At 61.4% G+C, this 18,805-nt stretch overlaps 1 protein-coding gene across 10 annotated transcripts in view; it reads left to right on the forward strand.

Annotated features, from left to right (window-relative positions):
* AHNAK2 (AHNAK nucleoprotein 2) overlaps window positions 1–18,805 on the forward strand; it is a 35,592-nt gene continuing 16,787 nt past the window's right edge. For 2 of the 10 annotated variants that reach the window (XM_057318385.1, XM_057318386.1), the window contains exons 1-6: window positions 1–122; window positions 16,371–16,429; window positions 16,542–16,640; window positions 17,229–17,336; window positions 18,165–18,306; window positions 18,618–18,802. In XM_057318385.1, coding sequence (XP_057174368.1) covers window positions 26–122; window positions 16,371–16,429; window positions 16,542–16,640; window positions 17,229–17,336; window positions 18,165–18,306; window positions 18,618–18,802 — 690 coding nt within the window. In that variant the 5' untranslated portion in view covers window positions 1–25. The other 8 variants (XM_048219949.2, XM_048219946.2, XM_048219948.2 and 5 more) reach the window with 8 other exon arrangements.

Genomic DNA, 18,805 nt, shown 5'->3' on the forward strand with positions numbered 1-18,805 from the left:
CGCCGGAGCCGAGACCCGCGACTGGATGCGACGGGCCGCCGGCGGCCCGCACCGCCCGGCCGCCGCGATGTGCGACTGTTTCCACATGGTGCTGCCCACCTGGCCCGGAGCCCCCGGCAGCGGTGCGCCTCCCCTCCGCCTGCAGCCCGCTGCCCTCGGGAGGGTGGGCTCTGCGCGGGGGCGCGGGTCGGGGTGCGCAGTGCGGGTCGGGGTGGGGCGCCTCGGGGACCGGCCCGGGGTCTCGCGCGCGTTTCTGAGCCTCGGGGCTGCTCGGGACTGCCTTCCTCCTGCTGCATCTCGCCTTTTACCTGGCTCTGCCTCTCTCCGTTTCTGCCGCTCACTTTGTCTCTCTGGGTCGCTGACTCATCTCTACCACTCACTCTGTCGCTCCCCGCCTCTGTCACTCACTATCCCTGCCTGTCTTTACCTCTGCTCTAGCCCTCTGGGATGTTGTCTGGTCCCTAGAGGCGGCCGTCTGGGGAGGGCCGCACGTGTGGTTGGGGCGTGAGGGCTGTGGGTCACCAGGCATGGGGACCTGCTGCCAGGCTCGCCCTCTGCCCTGCTTTGGGGGAGAGCAGCCTGGCTGGAACAGGACTTAGGGCTATTGGCCTTGGTCCAGAGTCCCAGGCTGGGCTGGTCTGGGTCCACAGTGTGGCTAGGTGGTGGCTATGGCAGGGTCTGGGGCTTGGTGAGGGGCCCTAGTGGGGTCAGAGCTCAGGCCACAGAGTACGCAGAGCTGGGCAAGGGAAGGTAAGGTGGGTGTTGCCCATGGGGCACTACCCCCTCCCCATCCCTGTGGCTGCAGAATGGGAGCCAGGTGCTTTGTTATCTGTCTGTCCCTGCACAAAGTCTGGTTCCAGAGCCCAGGCGTCTCAGCATCTTGAGGGGCAGGGTGGGGTGAGCCAGGGGCAGTTCTTCCAGCCCTGGGTCAGTGATGCGGCAGCCACACCCAGGGCATCTGGCCAGTTGCCAGCAAGGGGGGGTTGGGCCTTGCTGCAGTGGCGCAGACTGGACCCCACTCTTTGGGGAACAGAGTTAGAAGATGATGGTACTGCTGATGCAGAGGGGGGAGGGGTGCCCCTTGGCCCGGGCATGCCCCTTCAGCTGCAGCAGGAGCCCCCATGGTCCCTTCTGTTGCCCATTTGTCTGGTGAACACCAAGGCCAAGCTGGCCTCCTGTTTGGGCCTCCCTTGTCCGAGGGATTTTCCCTGGACAAGCATGGGAGAATAATGGCTGTGATGGGCCTCCAGCCTCCTCCTCCTGACCGTGGCAGGCCCTGGCCCACATCCCTGGGGGTCTGCTGCATCACAGGGAAAGGGGAGGGGGCAGAAGGACATGGGGCCTTTGCTCTGCATCCAGCCTCCCACACTGGTCTGTACCCTCACTCGCAAGTTACCCAGAGTCTCCCAAGATGCAGGGTCCAAGGCCATCTCATCCACCTTCCTGCCTTGAAAAGCCCTGGTCTGGACACCCCTTCCCAGCTGAGATCCTTATTCTCTGCTGTGACCTGGGACTGGCCCCTGGGGCCGTCCCTCCTCATGTCCTGTCTACGAAACCGTCAGCTCTTAGGGAACATCCGTGGCTCTCATGGGGCATTAAGAGGAGACCTGCTGGGTCAGAGCCCCTGGGGGCTGGGTCCACCATGCAGATTCCCAGGCCTTCCCACAGACTAGGGAACATGCATTCCAGATAAGGCCCCCAGGGGCTTTGGTCCAGGTCCTCCCAGCTCTGGTTCCCTCCTCGCCAGCCAGAGATGGGCAGGCCTTGCCCCTCCCTCTTCGTTCTGCCCAGTCCAAACCTGCCCTCCTGGGCCAGCCATGCTAGGTCTTTTGAAGACCCATCCCAGAGCCTGGGTGCGCTTCTCCCCTCAGCCTGGGGGAGAAGCCATCTCCCGTCCAGCCTGCATTTGGAGGCTGCCCCCTGGTGGCTGCGCCCAGAACACACCCACTCAGGGATCCGCCCAGCCTCAGGGCACCTTGGCCATCTGAGCTGTTTGCCCCCCAATCCTTCCAGGCCCCTTCACTCGGGAGAAGGGAGCTCCACCCGGGCGCACTGCCCCCACTTCACTCTGTGGTGGGTACCAGCCATCACACCGCCTCCTTCCCCAGAGCCGGCCAGTTTCTTCCCAAGGCAGAACTGGGTCCTGGGCAGCTGGGCAAACAGGGAACCCTTACTCCTGCCTGGGGCCCCTGCCCCACACCCGAAGCCCCTGGCTTGGCCTGAGCCGCCCTCCCATCCGCACTCTGAGAAGCGCCCACTAGGTCCAGGGAGGCCCCACCATGAGGGTGGATCTGGGTGGTCTCTTCTTATGGGGGCCATGGTAACTCTGGGGCCCTTCCCAAGAGCACTGCAGTGTGGGGCACCCCTGTGTTGGCCTCCGTCTGTTGAACAGGGCTGGTGGCCTCGCATGGCCCTGGGCTTGGGGCTGCAAGGGTCTGCGGGCTGGAACTTGCGTCTGTGAACAGAAGTGACCGTGGCTGCCCACAGCAGAGGCGGGGCAGAGAGCTAGGGCTGTGTAGCAGGGAGGCCATGGGCTGGTGTGGGTGGCAAGTGTCTCCACACTGTCCACACTGCTAGCTTTCCCCGGGGCGTGCACACTGGCAGAGGGCTCTGTCCCCATTTTGCAGACAGGGACACTGAGTCTTGGAGCCGGCAGGCAGAGCCCAGCCCCACACCACTCTGGGCTCTCCAGGGGCCGAGTGGCCACACCACACGCTTAGCGTGGAGATGTCTGGCAGGTGTTGGCACGGCCTGGCCCCACCAGGTAGAGCTCTGGAGCGCCCCCCTCCAGCCTGAAGTGTCCATGGCAGAAGCGGGCAGCTAGGAGGAAGCAGGGGAGGGCTTCCTGGGGGGGGAGGGTACAGACCCTCCCTAAGCTGGATGAGGTGGATTCTGGTGCTGGCAGAGGTGTTCCTGACAGTACCCTAGTTCCTTCCCCTGTGGGAAAACGGAAGCTGGACAGTCTGCTCCTGCCCCACGGTCTCAGGAGAGGGGAGTGTCCAGTGCCCCAAAGCCCCCCTGTGTGCCAGAGGGGGTGTGTGCTGCGCTCGCTGGGGCTCATCGTGGCTGGGCCTGTGGCAGGAATGCCCTCATGGCCTTCTCTGTCTGGCGGAGCTCTTCCGTCCTTGACTTGGTTAGGAGCTGCCTCTTCCAGGAAGCCCTGTGGATTGCTGCGCCCAACCCTCTCTCGCCTTCAGACTCGACCCTGTCTGTATCCTTTCTCCCACGGCTGCCCTTGGCTGAAGGCTTCTGTGTTTCAGGTTGAGCCTGGGGGTGGGGAAGTGTTGGGGGAAGGATCCAGGCAGGTGGGGTAGGGCACTAGCCATCTGGGGGCCCCTCCACTCGCTCCAGGAGTGAAAGCCTGATCTCCCCAGCAGGAGGAGGCAGATCCTACACTCGGCGCTCTGTCAAGGGCCCTGGGACGTGGGAGGTCACACAGCAGGAAACAGTGTACCATTGTTTATTCGGCTGAGGTGAGTCAGGCACAGCTTTTGCTATTAGTCCAGCCCTGGGTGTACAGAGGAGTCAGGGAGGGCTTCCTGGAGGAAGATGCATGTGGTAGGGTGAGCACAGGAGTGCAAGAGGCGTGGAGAGAGCTTTGGCTGGGGGATGACAAGTAGATTAATGGGGTGGGTCTGGGGATATGTGGAGGGGTGAAGGGTAGAGAGGCAGGGGCCAGCTGTTAGGACGGGGTTTGTTCCTGGCAGTCCACAGGGGAAGAGATGAGGCCAGGCAGGAGGAGGAGGAGGAAATGGAGGAGCTGAGGTCTGGGCGGGGAACTGGGGAAAGCTGGGATGGGGGTGCTTAGCTGGATTCACAGTGACACCCAGCTGTGTGACCCTGAGCTCCCGGACCATCCCCCTCCCCCAAGGGCAGGGGCACTTTCAGTGAGAGTCTGGGCATACCTCCCGGTGAGCCTCGGGACTTCAGTCCAGCCCCGCCCAGCTCCTGCTTCTACCTCCTGGCTTCCCTCTGTTTGTCTTTTTTTGGAAGCCACAGGCGGCTGGGAGCCAAGGGTCTGCCTTGCTGGGGTAAATATTTAATAGTTTGAGGCACTTTCTCAAATGGAAAGGCCTGAGGGGCTGGGGCAGGGGGCGGCATTTGGTGGCCCCTGCCCACACCCCAGCCCAAGGGCTCGGGTTCCCACCCCGCTTCCTGCCCTGCACTGACCCCAGTGTGTGTATGAGAGGGTGGGGGAGGCATGGGGCCACCCGTCCAGAGAGCTTTCGGGAGGGACCCAGGTGACCGAGGGGAGCGTGGGCAGAGAGAGGGCTCTGGGCCACCGGCAGAGGCCGGCTGGCGGCCTCCTGGACTGCGCCGGGGTCTGGGGCAGGAATCCTGAGAGGGGCCCACAAGGGGCGCTCTGGCCTGGACACAGCACCGGATGCGGGTGTCCAGTGCCAAGAGGACAGTCGAGGTTCTGCAAGGAGTGGCCGGGGACAGGACCTTGTGGGGTCCTTGTCTGGGCCTCACCTTCTGCTGGAAGGGTTGCCCTGGCACTGGCATTGGGGGGGTGGGGGCCGGGGGCCTGGCCATTTGGCCAGGTCATGTCCCCTTTGTTTGGGGCCCCAGCCCCCGGCAGGGCTGCTGCGCTGAGTGGGGGTCAGACCACTGGCCGCCTGCATCAGGCTCTGCCCCGTCCCCCACCCCTGCACCTCTGTCTCCCGCCGAGGCCCTGCTGGACCCCTCCCAGAGTGGGGACGAGGACGGCCTCCCACAGGGCACTTGGCTGCGGGGCCGCTGGAGGGGCAGCTCCCTCTCTGGCAGGCATTACTCCCGGGCAGCTTCAGCCCCCAAGGGCTCCTCTGTGACACATCTCCTGAGAACGCTGTGCTTGGCCCTGGCCACCTCCCCAGCTGATTCACTATCAGCTGCCCCCGGCCCTGCCCAGCCCCGGCCGGCAGCAGCGCTCCCAGGCTGACTCTGAGCAGGAGCCCGGGGTGCCGGGGACATCGGTGGGCACATGCTGGACAGCCTGGGGCTCAGGACCGTGGTGTGGCGGGTCAGCGGACACCCATCAGCTGGCCCAGCACCTGCCTGCCCACCCTGCCTGGCCACGTGGGGTCCTTGGGAACTGAGGCAAGTGGGCAAGGCCTTGCACCAGGGACCTTACCTGCTGGAGAGCCGGGTATGACCCCCGGGGGACTGGACACCAGCTCAGGGCAAGGTATGAAAGGCGGCCCCCTGACTCTTACCCCTACAAGCTCACAGTGGTCTGGACCCAGAGCCCTGTGCCTCCAGCCTGACTCTCTGCCCAGTGCTCCTGGATGGCCTGCATGTTCGCCGGTCCTGCTAGCCCCCATCTCCCATCGGCAGGGGAGCCAGGGGTGCACAGGGCTTGCCAAGGGCTCGGGCGCTAGCTGCCATGGGGACACAGAGTCTGAGGTGGGAACGCACTCCACTGAGAGTCTGGAGGGGGTCTGCGTGGGCTGCGGAGCAGAGCACAGGGTGTGGGCCAGGGCGGGGCCGGAGGACAGGCCCCAGCCTGCAGGCCTCACAGCGTGGGGAGCTCCTGGCTGCACCTCCCTCTCGCTGCGTGAGCTGGGGGCCCAGCCCAGGCTACTGCAGTGCTCCAGGGCCACAGGGCCAATGACAAGGGAGCTGGGGGTAGTAGGGTCCCGGAAGATGGGAAGGAGGGGTGGCCCAGCTCTGGACCAATAGCAGCCTCCCTTCCAGCTGGGCTCAGCCCTGCCCTGGGGGCGATGACAGACCTGTTGGGTGTCAGGCAGTAAACAGAGTTCCCAGGTGAGAACCGTCTGGGGCTGTGGGAGGGGGTGAGGTCACTGGCCAGCAGGCCTGGCCGGCTTTCCTGTCTCACTGTAAATAGAGTCATTTGTGACCGTTAAATTTTTAGAGAGGGGGAGGTTGGGAGAGGCCTGGGTACCGTCCCTCCTTCCTGGACTGGGGACCCACCCTGGGGCCTCCGCCCACGCTGGGCCAAGAGCGCCCTCTGGCCCGGGCTGGGCAGAGCCTTCTCCCTACCTGGGATCCCTCTGAGTGGCCAGGTGACTTCCCTTACTGTCCCCCCACCCCAGGCCGCTCCTGGCTTCTTGTGTCCTGGTGTGGGTCCTGCTGCCCTCAGTGGTCCCCAGAGCCCCCAGCCTGCGGTTGCCTCGCTGACCCTGGCCTGGTGTGGCGGGTAGGGCTGGGGGTGCAGCCGTCCCACCACCACCTCCCCAGGGCTGGGCCTGACCCCTCACTGCCCTGGAACCCCAGGCTGGGTTCCTCCGCTGTGTGGGCCTGCTCCAACCTGCTTGTGCGGTGCTGGTGCCAGCAGCCCCTGAGCCCCACCCCACGGGGAGCTTCGGAATCCAGCGAGAGATTGCTGATGGCGCAGCCTGTAGGGTCCTGCCCAGGCCTGCCGGGGCTCCTGGAGCCGGGAGGGGCCCAGGAGCCAGCACCTGTATCCCCCCCCCCTGCCCCGTCTCCTTGGCACCCAGGGTGGGGGCTGAGTCCTGGGGGTCAGCAGGGTGAGTGACAGGCGGTGATGGGCCAGGTAGGCGGCTCTGGGGAGTGGGTGGCTTGGGGTCTCAGCCAGCACTTACATCAGATGACCGGGGATGGGGTTAATAACGCAGGTTCCAGGGCCCCCCACACCCGGCTCATTGGAGGCCCTGGTGCTGTGGGAGGTGGTGGCTGCTGAGTTTGGGCTGAGGGGCTGGAAGGGCGGCTGGGGTCAGGCTGCCCCTGAGGAAGATGGGCGGACAAGCAGGGCTCCCCTGAGGTCAATCACTGGCCCAGGCCGTGGGCGGCTTGGGCCGGCCCTGCTCTGGCCTTGGTGGTCTGTGCTGCGGAAGGGGCTGGCTGTGCCCTGGGCAGGGGTCTCCACACAGTCTGAGGGGCCCTGTTGCCCTCAGGTCCCAGATGGAGCCGGCATTAGTGCCCATCACAGGACTGTCTCGGAAGGGCCTGTCTACCCCTCGGGCTGTGCTTGTCCCCCAGCCTGGCCAGCTCCGAGCCTCTGTTCCCGCATGTACAGGGAAACTGAGGCGCAGGGCCCATGAGCAGCCTGGCTGGGAGTGAGGGGGTCCTGTCTGACATCTGGGCCTGCCTACCTGTCTACACAGCAGGACTGGACTGGACTACACTGGCGGGTGGTGGTGACTCAGACATCCCCAGGCGGGCGTTTCCTTTCCCAGTCAGCTGCTTGGGCGGGTGGGGGGGCACTCTGGGGGAGGGGCGGGCTCCCCAGCTCCTTGAAGCTGGGGGGCGGGGCCTGGCCCAGCTCTGGGCCTGTGAGGGGGCCGCCCATCCCTCTGCTGGGGCGACAGGGGCTTGGCGGGACTCCAGGCCTGCCTGAGGAGGAGGCCAGGGCGGGGCAGTGGAGCGAAGGCTGTGGAGGGGAGGGACCCAGGAGGGCAGCCGGAGGGAGCTCAGCTGGGATCTTCACTTCTGGGCAAGTTGGGAGGACATCGACCTGGGTAAGCCACTGCGGCTATCCTCTGTACGTGCTCCTGCCTGCAGCCCCCTGCCCCCTGCCTCCAGCCCCCAGCCCCCAGCTCCCAGCCTGAAGCCCCCTGCCTTCTGTCCGCAGCGCCCTACTCCCAGTCCCCTGCCCCCAGCCCCCTGCGCCCTGCCCCCAGCCCCCAGCCGCCAGCCCCCTTCCCGGGTTCAGCCCTTGGGTGCCTGCCCACCTCACCACCCAGTAGGCCTATGGGGGCCAGGTGGGGGGCTCAGGGTGGGGGTCAAGCAGGGCTGTCATCTCCCCAACCCTCTGGCCTGCCTCTGCCCGAGCCATGTTGGAGGGACAGGCCTTTCAGTTCATGGTGGTCGAGGGCACCAGCACAGCCATTGCAGTCCCAGGGCAGGCAGATCCCTGAGGTTGGACCGTGTGGCTGGGCAGGTTTCCTCAGGGGATGCCCACGGTCCTTGTTTGGTGCATTGAGGGCCCTCGGAGTTTGGGGACGGCGCTTCCAGCAAGCCCAGGCTCACTGCAGGTGGCAGGTGACAGGTGACAGGTGACAGGTGGGCAGGACGTCTAGGGTGCTGGCTTTTCAGCTCAGAGAAACAGGCTCAGGCCCCCTGGTGCCTCTGGGATGGGCAGGAGTGTGGGGACTTTCCTTTTGGCTGCTAGGCCCTCTGGAGTTGGTAGGCTGGCATGCCTGCCTCAGTTTCTCCAGGTACAGAAGGAGATGTGCTGGGTCCCCCACTGCCCTCCCGGTCCCACAGCTCGGTGGCACCCTCAGGCTGGGTGTGGCTTGCCCCTTTCCAGGAGATCTGCCCTGCTCCTTCGCTTCCTTTCCCACTCTGCTCTCTGCACTAGCACTTATTATGCACCTACTGTATGCCGGGCTCTGAGTGCTTGGGGACAGAGAGGAAGCAACAGCAGGGTGGCCATGCTGGGTCTGTGAGTCGGCAACAGAAGGCGCAGGTGAGAAGTGCCAGGGCTGGGGGGGCAGGAGCCTGGACCCAGGCAGCTGTGGGCCAGCTGGGCATCTGGGAGTGATGCAGGGTGATGTGAACGTGTTCTGGTTGCAGGGAGTGGGTGTGTGTGGGGGGGTGACAACGCTCCCCTCCAGACCTAGGCAGCCAGGCTAGGGCCTCTGGGGCAGAGCAGGAGCCGGGCTGGCCTCCCCAAGCAGCAGAGTTACCTTGAGAAGCCGGGAAGAGGGGCGGGGAGGGGGGCAGGCCCTTGCTGCCTGTGGTTGTTGCTTTGGGAAGTCTGAAGGTCTCATGATCCGTCACCAGAGCCCAGCGCTTTCCTCGTGAGGTTCCAGGATGGGGCGAGGTCTGAGCGTGCTGTGTGCCTGTGTGGGCACTGGGGGGCCTGCCCCAGGGGCTCCCGTCCCCACAGCTCCCTGGGCGGCAGGGTGGGGGGGCTCGCCCCGCACTGTGCGCTGGCGTTCCAGGGAGGGGCCCGGGCCCCCGTTTGCAGCTGTCTTCCCTGCCATCTCATAGTCTGCCAGGCCCACCATTGCCCTGGCGACATGCAAATGCGCCCACTATACCTGGCCCCCTTGGAGGGCAGCCTGTGTCCATGCAAACTTGGGTTTTGTTTAAGCAAACTTGCCCCACCCGCAGGTGGCCCTACTCTGGCCAGGGCCTGGTAGGTGAGTCCCCAGCTCGGTCTGGAGCCCCATGGGCGAGCTGAGTGTGGGGAAGGCATCCTGGGCAAGTGCCCCACTTTCTGCACCCCCCTCCACCTGGTCCCCCAGTCAGCATACCACCTTGCCTCGGCTCTGGCCGCTCTCCAGACACACCTCCTTGAGACCCTGCCCCAGAATATTCCAGTATTCTCTGGAGTGAAGCTGTTCTACTGCCTGTGGAGCATGGACCCTCACCCCTCACCCGAAGGGCTTGGGTGCACCTCCCTGGAGTGTGTAGGGCCCGAGCCCTGGTGCCAGCCCCGGCGGGAGGCGGGTGCTGCAGTGGTGTCTGAAGCCGTGGGGGTTAGGGTTAGGGCTGACCCAGGGCGAGGAGTGGGAAGGGCATCTGCGGAGGCACAGGACCAGCAGCCAGAACCGTTGGGCCGGGCTCAGCCTGTCACCTCCTCGCCCTCCCCTGGGAAGGGGGCCTTTGGTGACCTTATTATCGGTCATTATTCGGCATGACTGCTGAGCTGGACTGCCCGGAACTTGCCTGTGGGTCCACAGTGGGCAGGGGGCCGGGTTGCCCCTGCACTCACGGCTAGGGGGCCCTTGGGTCTTGGGAGCTGGTAGGAAGATGCTCTGGGGGATACCGGCGTGCAGGTCCGAGGCTGGCAGGCTCCTGGCAGCTCTGCCCCGTGGCAGGCAGGCAGGCAGGCAGGCAGGATTTCCTCCTTCCTGTTTGCGTGTCCCCGGGCCAGGCGCTGGCCCTCCGGCGGTTCGGCCTGAGGGGGCGCAGAGGCACTGAGAGCTTAAAACCACAGCCTGGCACCGTCCTAGCGGTGCGGCCTCAGGGAACAGACAGTGGGGAGCAAGCCTGTGCCTCTGATTCAGCCCCCTCCTGGAGCCTGCTCTTGGCCCTGCGGTGGGTGTGGGGCCTGTAGCCATGCGTGGGGGCCGTGGGGGGGCTGGCCGGCTGGAGCAGGGCCCGCTGGGCTCCGCGGCTCAGGTTCCCAGTGCGGGGTGTGCCCCCGCCTCCACGCTGTCGACACCTTTGCCGCGGCCCTCGACGCCCACGAGACGCCCCTGGAGTAGACTTGGGGGTGCAGCTTCCCAGGGCCGGCGGTCCCTGTCCCGCTCCGGGAGCCTTCCACCGGGGTGCGCCCCCTCCCCAGTACGGAGGCCCTGCCTGGGGTCCCCTTCCCCGGCCTGTCGGCTCCGCCCCGCAGCCTTTCTGGGGACACGCCTGCCTGCCGGGAGAGGGCGGTCACCGCTCTTGTTTTCTCGTCTGACTCACTGGAATGGCTGCGGCTGGCAGCGAGGCCAGGGCGGCTGGGTTTCTGGGCGGGCCGGGGAAGATTGGCAGCCCTCCCCAAGCCCCTCTGCTGGGTGGGGCTCCTGAGCCCTCAGCCCCACCCCAGACCAGACCCTCCTCTGAGCCGCCCCCACTGCTGTTCCTGGTGCAGGGCTGTCTGGGCACCACCTCTTTTGGACTCAGCCCTCTCCCCCCCCCCCCGCACCCTGCCCCCCAAGGCGAGCCATCTTGGGCAAGTGGCTTCCCCTCCTCCAGCCCGGGCTCTCACTTCTCACTGCTTACACACAGCATACCCACCTTGGGCTGGCGGTATGGGCCTGGGCAGACTTGGAGGGAAACTGAGGAAATAGGGTGCAGTCAGCTGTCATTGCCCTTAGCTGCTATGCAGGGGAGCTGGCTCCGTGGAGAAGAGGCGAGGCCCGGAATCAGAGGCAGGGACTTGCTCCCCACTCTCTGGTCCCCACCTTGGCAATCTCCCTGCTTCCAGGGGGACACAGCAGCCCTCAGACGTCCACAAGGAAATGGAGGCCCAGAGAAGGGACGGGCTTGCTCGGGGTCACACAGCAACTTGGCCAGACAGCAGTCGCCAAAGCCACACTAATGCGGGGACTGGGCCTCCCCCATCTGCTCCGCAGGGACAGGAACCTGCCCCGTCCCCCGGGCTGGGTGCCCACCCCGTGGGGCAGGGACTCACCCCTCCCACGCGGCACCCTGCTGGCTGTGGTGGGCGGGGCTTGTGTCCCCTCGTCACCAGCAGCGTGGGCCTCTGCAGAGAACGTGTCCCCAAGCTGGGCCTGCATGCCGGAGCTGGTGTCCATCGCTGCCGTGTCTTTGTGGAATACATGGCTCCGTTCCAGGGGGTCGGGCTGGAGTCGTGTTTGCGGAAAGGCGGTGAATGGGGATTTGGTTGTTAGATCAGGACAGAACTATGGAGAGAGTCTGCTTCTCCTCGTGCGGCCTTGGCCCTGTGCTTCCCTACAGGTCCGACCAGTTCGTCTGAATGCTCAAACTTACTGGCATGAAGTTTATCATTTCCTCATTTCCATTCCATGGAGAATTTTTAAAAACTCTTTCTTGAAAAAGAGTATAAATTGTACAAATTTGACAGAGAGGGAGAGAGAGAGCAAGAGAGCACAAGCAGGGGGAGCGGCAGAGGGAGAGGGAGAAGCAGACTCCCACTGAGCAGGGAGCCCGATGCGGGGCTCGGTCCCAGGACCCCGGGATCATGACCTGAGCCGAAGGCAGACGCTTCATGACTGAGCCCCCCAGGCGTCCCAAGGTGGGCATTTCTGCACGTGAATTTTGGGGAGTGCGTTTTTGTGGGGCACACCCTTGGATTGGGAGCTGCGGGCCGTAGAGTAGAACGGTTAGACTAGTAGATGCTGCCAGGCTCTTTTCCAAAGTGATCGTGCCAGGTCACCCCATACCTGTCTCAGGACGGCTGTTCCAGTCGCTGCCCAGGCTGGACAGCACGCCGGGAGGTCACTCCGTTCGTTTCTGCCATTCCTGTGGGAGTGGAGCGGTCTCTGCGTGGGCTTCTCACTGGCCTTGTCCCGGTGACCGAGCACGCTGAGTGACAGTCGGACGTTAATTGACCGTACGTGCCTTCTTTTGTGAGTTGCCTTTCCAAGGTTTTCTTGCCCATTTTTCTTTTCTTTTTAAAGATTTATTTATGAGAGAGCGAGAGCGAGAGACAGCGTGCGAGTGGGGGGGAAGGGCAGGGAGAGAGAGAGATCTTAAGCAGATTGCACACTGGGTTTGCAGCCCGACACAGGGCTCGATCCCAGGGCCCTGAGAGCGCGACCCGAGCTGAAAGAAGTCGGAGGCCCCACCGACTGCCACAGGCCCCTGTCTTGCCCATTTTTTTCTATTGGGTGGTTTGTCTTTTCCTTTTGGTTTGCAAGAATTCTTCGTACATTCCGGGTAGGAGGCTTTGGTTTGCTAAGTGGGTTGCAACTCCTTGCCCAGCCCACGGCCTGACTGCTGACTCCCTCAACCCCGTCCTGATGGACGGAAGCACTTCTTGTGCACGCAGACCAGTTCTCCGCCATATCCTGTAGGCCTAGCACCTTCGGTTTGGGGCTGGGAATTGCTGCCCCACCCCAAAGTCATTTCTGTTTATCTTCGGGAAGCTTTGTTGTTAAACCTACAATCCCCATGAAGTTAATACTTTCTGTGGCTGGCATAGGGTTGAGATCGATATTTTTCACATGGAGAGCCAACGGACCCACACGAGTAACTGAAAAGAGCATCTCTTTCCCAGCGTTTTGCATCTATTTCCTGGCGTGAGTTTGGTTCTCGGATCTTTGTTCTGTTCTGTTGGTTTCGTCTGCAGTTTCTGCTGGCTGAGGAAGTTGTCCGTCTTTCCTTGTGGACGTCAGGGTATCTTCTGGACAGATATTCTTTCAAATGTTTTGCCCATATTTAATTGTGGTGGGTTTGGTTTGGTTTGGTCTTTATCTTTGGATTGTCAGAGTCGATCTGGATACAAACCCTTTGTCCGATCTATGCATTGCTTTTTCTTAAGAATGCCTTTCAAGACCGGAAGTACTAAATTATGATGAAATGTAATTTATCGCATTTTCTTTTGTGAGTCAAACCTTTGGTGTCCTGTCTGAGAAAACGTGGCTTCCCCAGGGTGGTACAGAATGTCCCCTCTGTTTTCTTCTGGAAGGTTTATAGTCTCAGGTTTCACATTTAGCTTTGTGATTCACTTTGAATCCCTTTTTCTGTGTGATGTGAGGTAAGAGTCCAGGGTTTTGTTTTGTTTTTGTTTTCCAAACACATAGGCAGTTGTCCCAGCACCATTGTTGAAAAGGCTATGATTTTTCTATTGAAATAACTTGGCTGCTTTGTCAAAAATCAATCGACCACAAGAAGTGCGGGGCTATCCGGACTTTCTATTCTGTTTCATTGATCTGTTGTATTTATGTCATACTGTCTTGGTTCCGCTAGGCATCAGAGAAAACACCTAGCATGACTTAAATTGTCTTAAGCTCACTGAAACATTTTATTTATTTTATTCCTTCAAAAGATTCATTTATTTTCGAGAGAAAGAGAGAGAGTGCATGAACGGGGGTGGGGGCAGAGGGAGAGAGAGAATCTTAAGCAGACTCCCCGCTGAGCACGGAGCTGAGATCATGACCTGAGCTGAAACTGAGAGTCACACGCTCAGCTGACTGTGCCCCCCAGGCGCCCCCCTTTTTCCTAAACTCACTGAGACACGTAGTCTATCTTGGTGAATGTCCCATGCGCACATAGGAGGAACGTGTGTTCTGCTGTCAGCAGGTGGAGGGCTCTCACTGGTTTGCTCCCACTGGTTCACAGGTGGTTCACCTGTTCTTACCTGTCCTATTTTGTGCCCAGAGGAGAGTTAAGATCTCCTGTCATAATTGTGGATTTAAGTGTCCTGTCACTGAGACCACTTTTCTCTTCCGTTTGTAACCTCTGTTATCAGGTGTAGGCAGACGTAAGTTTATTGTGCCTAATGTTAACATAATGTTATTTTTTTTGATGGATTAGTGCCTTTTTAAAAAGAGTTATTTATTTATTTGGGATTGCAAGAGAGGGTGCACAGTGGGGAGGGGCGCAGGAGAGGCACAGAGAATCTCAAGGAGACTGTATTCCGTGCGGAGCCCGACGCGCCCCCATCCCCCGTATCATTATGAAATGTTAGGGTAGTCGGTGCGCGCGGTATATTTTCTTTCCTTTCACTGTTAACCTGCCTATATCTTTACATTTGTAGTCCATTTCTTGGAAACGGCATATGGATAGGTCTTGCCTCTTTAAATCTCCTCTGAAATCTCTACCTTTTGATTGGAATTTTAAGTCCCTTTATAGTTAATGCAATTGTCAACGTGGCTGGTTGAAATCCCACCATCTTGCTAATGGCTTTCTATTTTACCCTTGCCCCTCTCTCCCTCCTTCCTTACCACGTTTCAGGATTAGTTAGTACATTCGCACAGATGTAATTACTCAGGAATATACATTCTATATATATGTATACACACACACACACGAATTGTAGGTATCTCTAGATAATGTATTTTTAGGATTCCATCTCATTTACACTGTTGGCTTATTAGCTCTGCATCTTCTTCAGTGGCTGCTCTGTGGCTTATGCTCTGTGTCCGGTAGCCATCGCGGTTCACTGCCTCACGTAGAACGGAAGAACTTCAGCACTTTGTGGTAACTTGCATTCTCGCAACCCCACCCTCCAAACTGTAGTCGTCGGTGCTTCACTTCTACACATGGTAAACTTTACATTTTATTACTTTTGTTTTGTGCCATTAATTTCCATTTTCTCAATGGAGGGATAACTTATATACCATAAAACCCACCCATCGTGAATGTACAATTCAGTCATTTCGAGTAGCTTTATGGAGTTGTGCAGCCATCGTCACAGTGCAGTCCTGGGACCTTCCCATCACCCCAGAGCCTACTTAGGGTCCACACCTGTGCCCGCTCGGAAACTTCCATGCGACGTCTGTGCCCCCCCACCCCCCGCTGCCACTGCGATCGTCACATACGGATTGCATCTCTGTAGGTGCTAATCCCGGTGAGTCCGCCGTGGGCTGACTTCCCTGTGGGTGGAAGGATGGGCCTGGGCACTGAACCCCACCCGCTGCTTGTTTTGGGAGTTAGAGCTGTTGCAACGGTCATGTGGCTCCTTTGCGTGGCTGTGGCCGCGGCCGCTCCTCCGCCACAGCTCACGTGGCCTGCAAAGCCTAGACTATTCACTGTCTGGCCTCCTACAAGAAAAGTTTGCCAACCCCTGTTTCCTACAACCTCGTGTCTTTCAAAGAAGTGAAGACATGGACAGAGGGAAAAAGTATATTTATAGCCTCTCATACTCGCCGCAGATGTTGCGTTTTCCGCATTCTCCGCTCCTCCCGCAGACTCGAGTTGGTGTCCCACGTCCGTGTCTTTTCTCCCGCGCCTGGGCTGGAGAGGCAGACACGCCAGCAGTGGATTCTCCCGGGCTTTGCTCATTTGCAGATGTCTTCGTCTGCCTTTATTTTTGAAAGATGCTTTGCCAGACGTGGAAGTCTAGCTTCCCGACGTTTCTCCGTCAGCACCGAGAGCACGTCTGTGCACCCGCTCCTGGCTCCCGGGGCGCCAGGTGCTGACCGTGCCGTCCCGCCCTGTGCGGCTCAGGGTTCTCTTGTTGCTTTCAAAATGTTCTGTCTTCATCGTGTGGGTGGTGATGTGTCGGGTCCGGACCTCTGTGTGTTTATCCTGCTGCGATGGCTGTGTCCTCGCGCGTCTACAGATGGCTTCCAGCCGCCTTTCTCCCCCCCCCCCCTTTCTCTCCTCCTGAGACTCAGGCCGCTCACGTGCGGCTGGGCCAAACGTGGTCCCGCGCACCTCATAGGCACGGACACTTTCTTAAATCTTTTTTCCTCTGTTCTCCAAATTGGTCCATTTCTATTAATTTACAGGCTTCTCGATTCTTTCTCGTGGTGTGTCACATCAGCTCGTGAGCCGCTGTAGTATGTTTTAAACATTTCAATAGAAATTTACAATCTCTGGTTCCCTAGAACACCGTCTCTTCGCTGAGCCACGGTATTTTCCGTGTGTAGTAGTTGTCTGTCTGTGCTCAGTCCCACGTCTGCGGACGCTCAGAGTTTCCGCGAGTTGCTTTGTTCCCTGGTATGGGCCAGATGCTCCTGTTTCTCTGGGTGTCACGTAACTTCAGCTGAATGCTGGACACTATCGGTCAGATACCGCAGCGAGGCTGGATTCTGGCCCCCTCGGGGCTGTGGTTGGTGTTTCTCTGTGTTTGTTTAGTGATGTTCTTAGACGAATTCTGTGAAGGCTACTTGGCCTGAGTGCCCCTCGTGCGGGCTCACTGCGTCTGACCTGACGTCACCGCTTCCCCTCCGCATGTGCTTTCAGACCCAGTGTCCAGGATGGGGTGATGCGGGCACCAACAGTGCATGGACTAGCCTGGGCAACCCCCCCCCCCAGGGCCGCCATCTGGTCTCCCCACCTGCAGGGCTGCACTGACTCAGCTTCTCTCTTCGCAGTGTCTGGCCGGCAACTGCAACCTGAGGAGCTGGATGCAGAAACAGAAGAGGACCCCTCTGTAAGTGAGGCCCCGGGAAGGAGGCTTGCCCCCCTCACACGGCCCCCAGCCTTTCCTGGGCCTGTGCAGAGCCCAGCCGGCTGAGGGCTACCTGATTTTTCTCTCCTGCCAGGTGACCGAAGGGCCCGTGGACGAGATCATTCGGCCACGGCCACAGGGGTCCTCACCCGTGTATGAATACGCCACCGAGGCTGCCAGCTTTGGAGTCCCGGTAAGCCTGCTGCCCAGAGACCCACAGGCTGAGGGGAGGTGCAGGTGTGGGGCCACAGGTGGCTACGTCTCCTTCATCACCTTGTGTGGGCAACTCCCACCCATCTGTGCAGCCACGCGGCCCTGCCCTGCTGCCCACTGGGCCACAGTTACGCCCGTCCCGCCATCCTCTCGGAGTCCTCCGGCCCCCAGGACCCCCCTTCAGTGGTCCAGATGCTGCGGGATGGCGTATGCCGGTGTGCGTGCAGAAAGAGCCCCCGTGCTCTGGATGTGTGTGTCCCCGTGCTGTCTCTGGAGAGGGCCCGGGGGAGGGCCTGGCAGCTGGCGTATTTCCTAAAAGACTCGTTCTTGCTGTGTTTCCTTCTTACCCTCCACACAAAACCCCAGTTCCTGGGGGGTCTGCCCTGGGTGTGGGTGTGGGGCCCGGGGCTGGGCCCTGTCAGGAAGCACCAGGGCCAAGAGTCACCCCCTCCAGCCAAGACATCCGCTCTGACAGCACACAGCACTGCTCTGGGGCCTCCCGGTCTCCTGAGTCCCTCCGGTGCCCGGGGCGGGGCAGATGCGTGACCTCTGGCATCTGTGGCTGCAGGAGGACACACCGAGGCGGCGGGCTTCCTCGGGCTCTGGGGGACGGAGATCTTGGTGGAAGCGAGATTCGGGGGACTCACGGACATTCTCCAGGATGAGTCGTCCTCAGGTGGGTGTGGCGGTGCCTGAGGGTCCGGGAGGTAGGCTCTCTGCAATGACCCCAGCCGGGGGCGGGGGGCTGGGTTGGAGCAAGGAGAGGGGCAAGGAGGCTCGGGAAGGGCCTGCTTGTTGCCCTCATCAGGCCTGGTCCAGGCGGGGGCTCCAGAGGCTGGTCTGGGCTTCAGCTGAGACGTCGGAGCCCAGACGCCCGGCCAGGGAGACCCAGGCACACAGACCTCCGTGTTCTCGGCCCGGCCACGGGTGAAGCTGCTGCCTGCTTCTTGCACAAACCATGGAAGGTGCTGGATTCTGGGGGCGCCCGGTGAGGAGGGTGCACTGCCCCGAGGCAGACTGTCCTCTCGCCAACGGCTCGGCTGGGCCCAAAGCGTCTGAGTCAGGCTGGCCATACGTCTGCTGTGTTACCCTTGGCACTCACGACCCTCCTCCGTTTGAACACCCACCGCCTTGGCAGCCATGGGCGCTTGGAGCGTGTGTGAAGAGTGAACAGGCTTCGGCCACCCCACGAGCAGAAGCCCCTCCTCTTTGCCATCGGAGCCCGTTGGGCTAGACAGCTGTTCCGAGAGCTGGCAGATGGGGGTGGGGATAAGAGGAGGCCGCTCCCCCAGGAGGTGGCTGGCGGCTGGCTTCCTCCGAAGCCTGGATTCGAGAGCCCGGGCCCTGGCTGGGGGCTCCTAGGCTTGCCCCGTGTCTCCTGGCTGATGGGCAGGACTCTGGGGTCCCCGTGCTCAGGGGAGGTAGGCCCCAAGCACTGATGCCCACCGGGGCATAGGCAGAAGCTCTCCACGGCCCTGATGTGCTTCTGCTGTGGTCCGTGCAGGAGGCCACAGAGGCGACGCTGACGACCGAGGTGGAAGCTGGAGCCAGCGGCTACAGTGTCATGGGTGGCGGAGACCAGGGCATCTTTGTGAAGCAAGTGCTGAAAGACTCCACGGCTGCCAAGCTCTTCAGCCTGAGAGAAGGTGCCATGACCGCCCTCCCTGGGGCCCCCGGGGCCTCCATCACGGACGGTGGGGGGAAGCTAGAGGAAAACGGGCCCTAGTGCTCAGGACGCCTCTGCTGAGACTGCTCGGCCACTTCCAGGCTGGGACAGCGGCTGTGCTGGGTATTCTGGCCAGGGCAGCGGGGTGGCCCCCTTCCCACGTAGGGCTCCTGGGGGGTGGGGCTGGGCCCCCAGGCCGCGGGCCTCTCTCCTCCATCCCGTAGCTGCCTGTCTCCGAGTCCTGGCGAGACCAGGGGAACGAACGCTGAGGGCCGCTCTGTTCCTGTCCAGGGGACCAGCTGCTCAGTGCAACCATCTTCTTTGACAACATAAAATATGAAGACGCTCTCAAGATTCTCCAGTACTCGGAGCCTTACAAGGTTCAGTTCCAAGTCAAGCGGAAACGTCCTGCCACAGAGGATGAGGAGGGTCCCTCCAGCGGGGCTCGGCGTGGCCCGAAGGGCAGTGAGAAGCAGGTA

This window comes from Ursus arctos, unplaced genomic scaffold, assembly GCF_023065955.2.
Source record: "Ursus arctos isolate Adak ecotype North America unplaced genomic scaffold, UrsArc2.0 scaffold_25, whole genome shotgun sequence".
Classification (NCBI taxonomy): Eukaryota; Metazoa; Chordata; class Mammalia; order Carnivora; family Ursidae; genus Ursus; species Ursus arctos.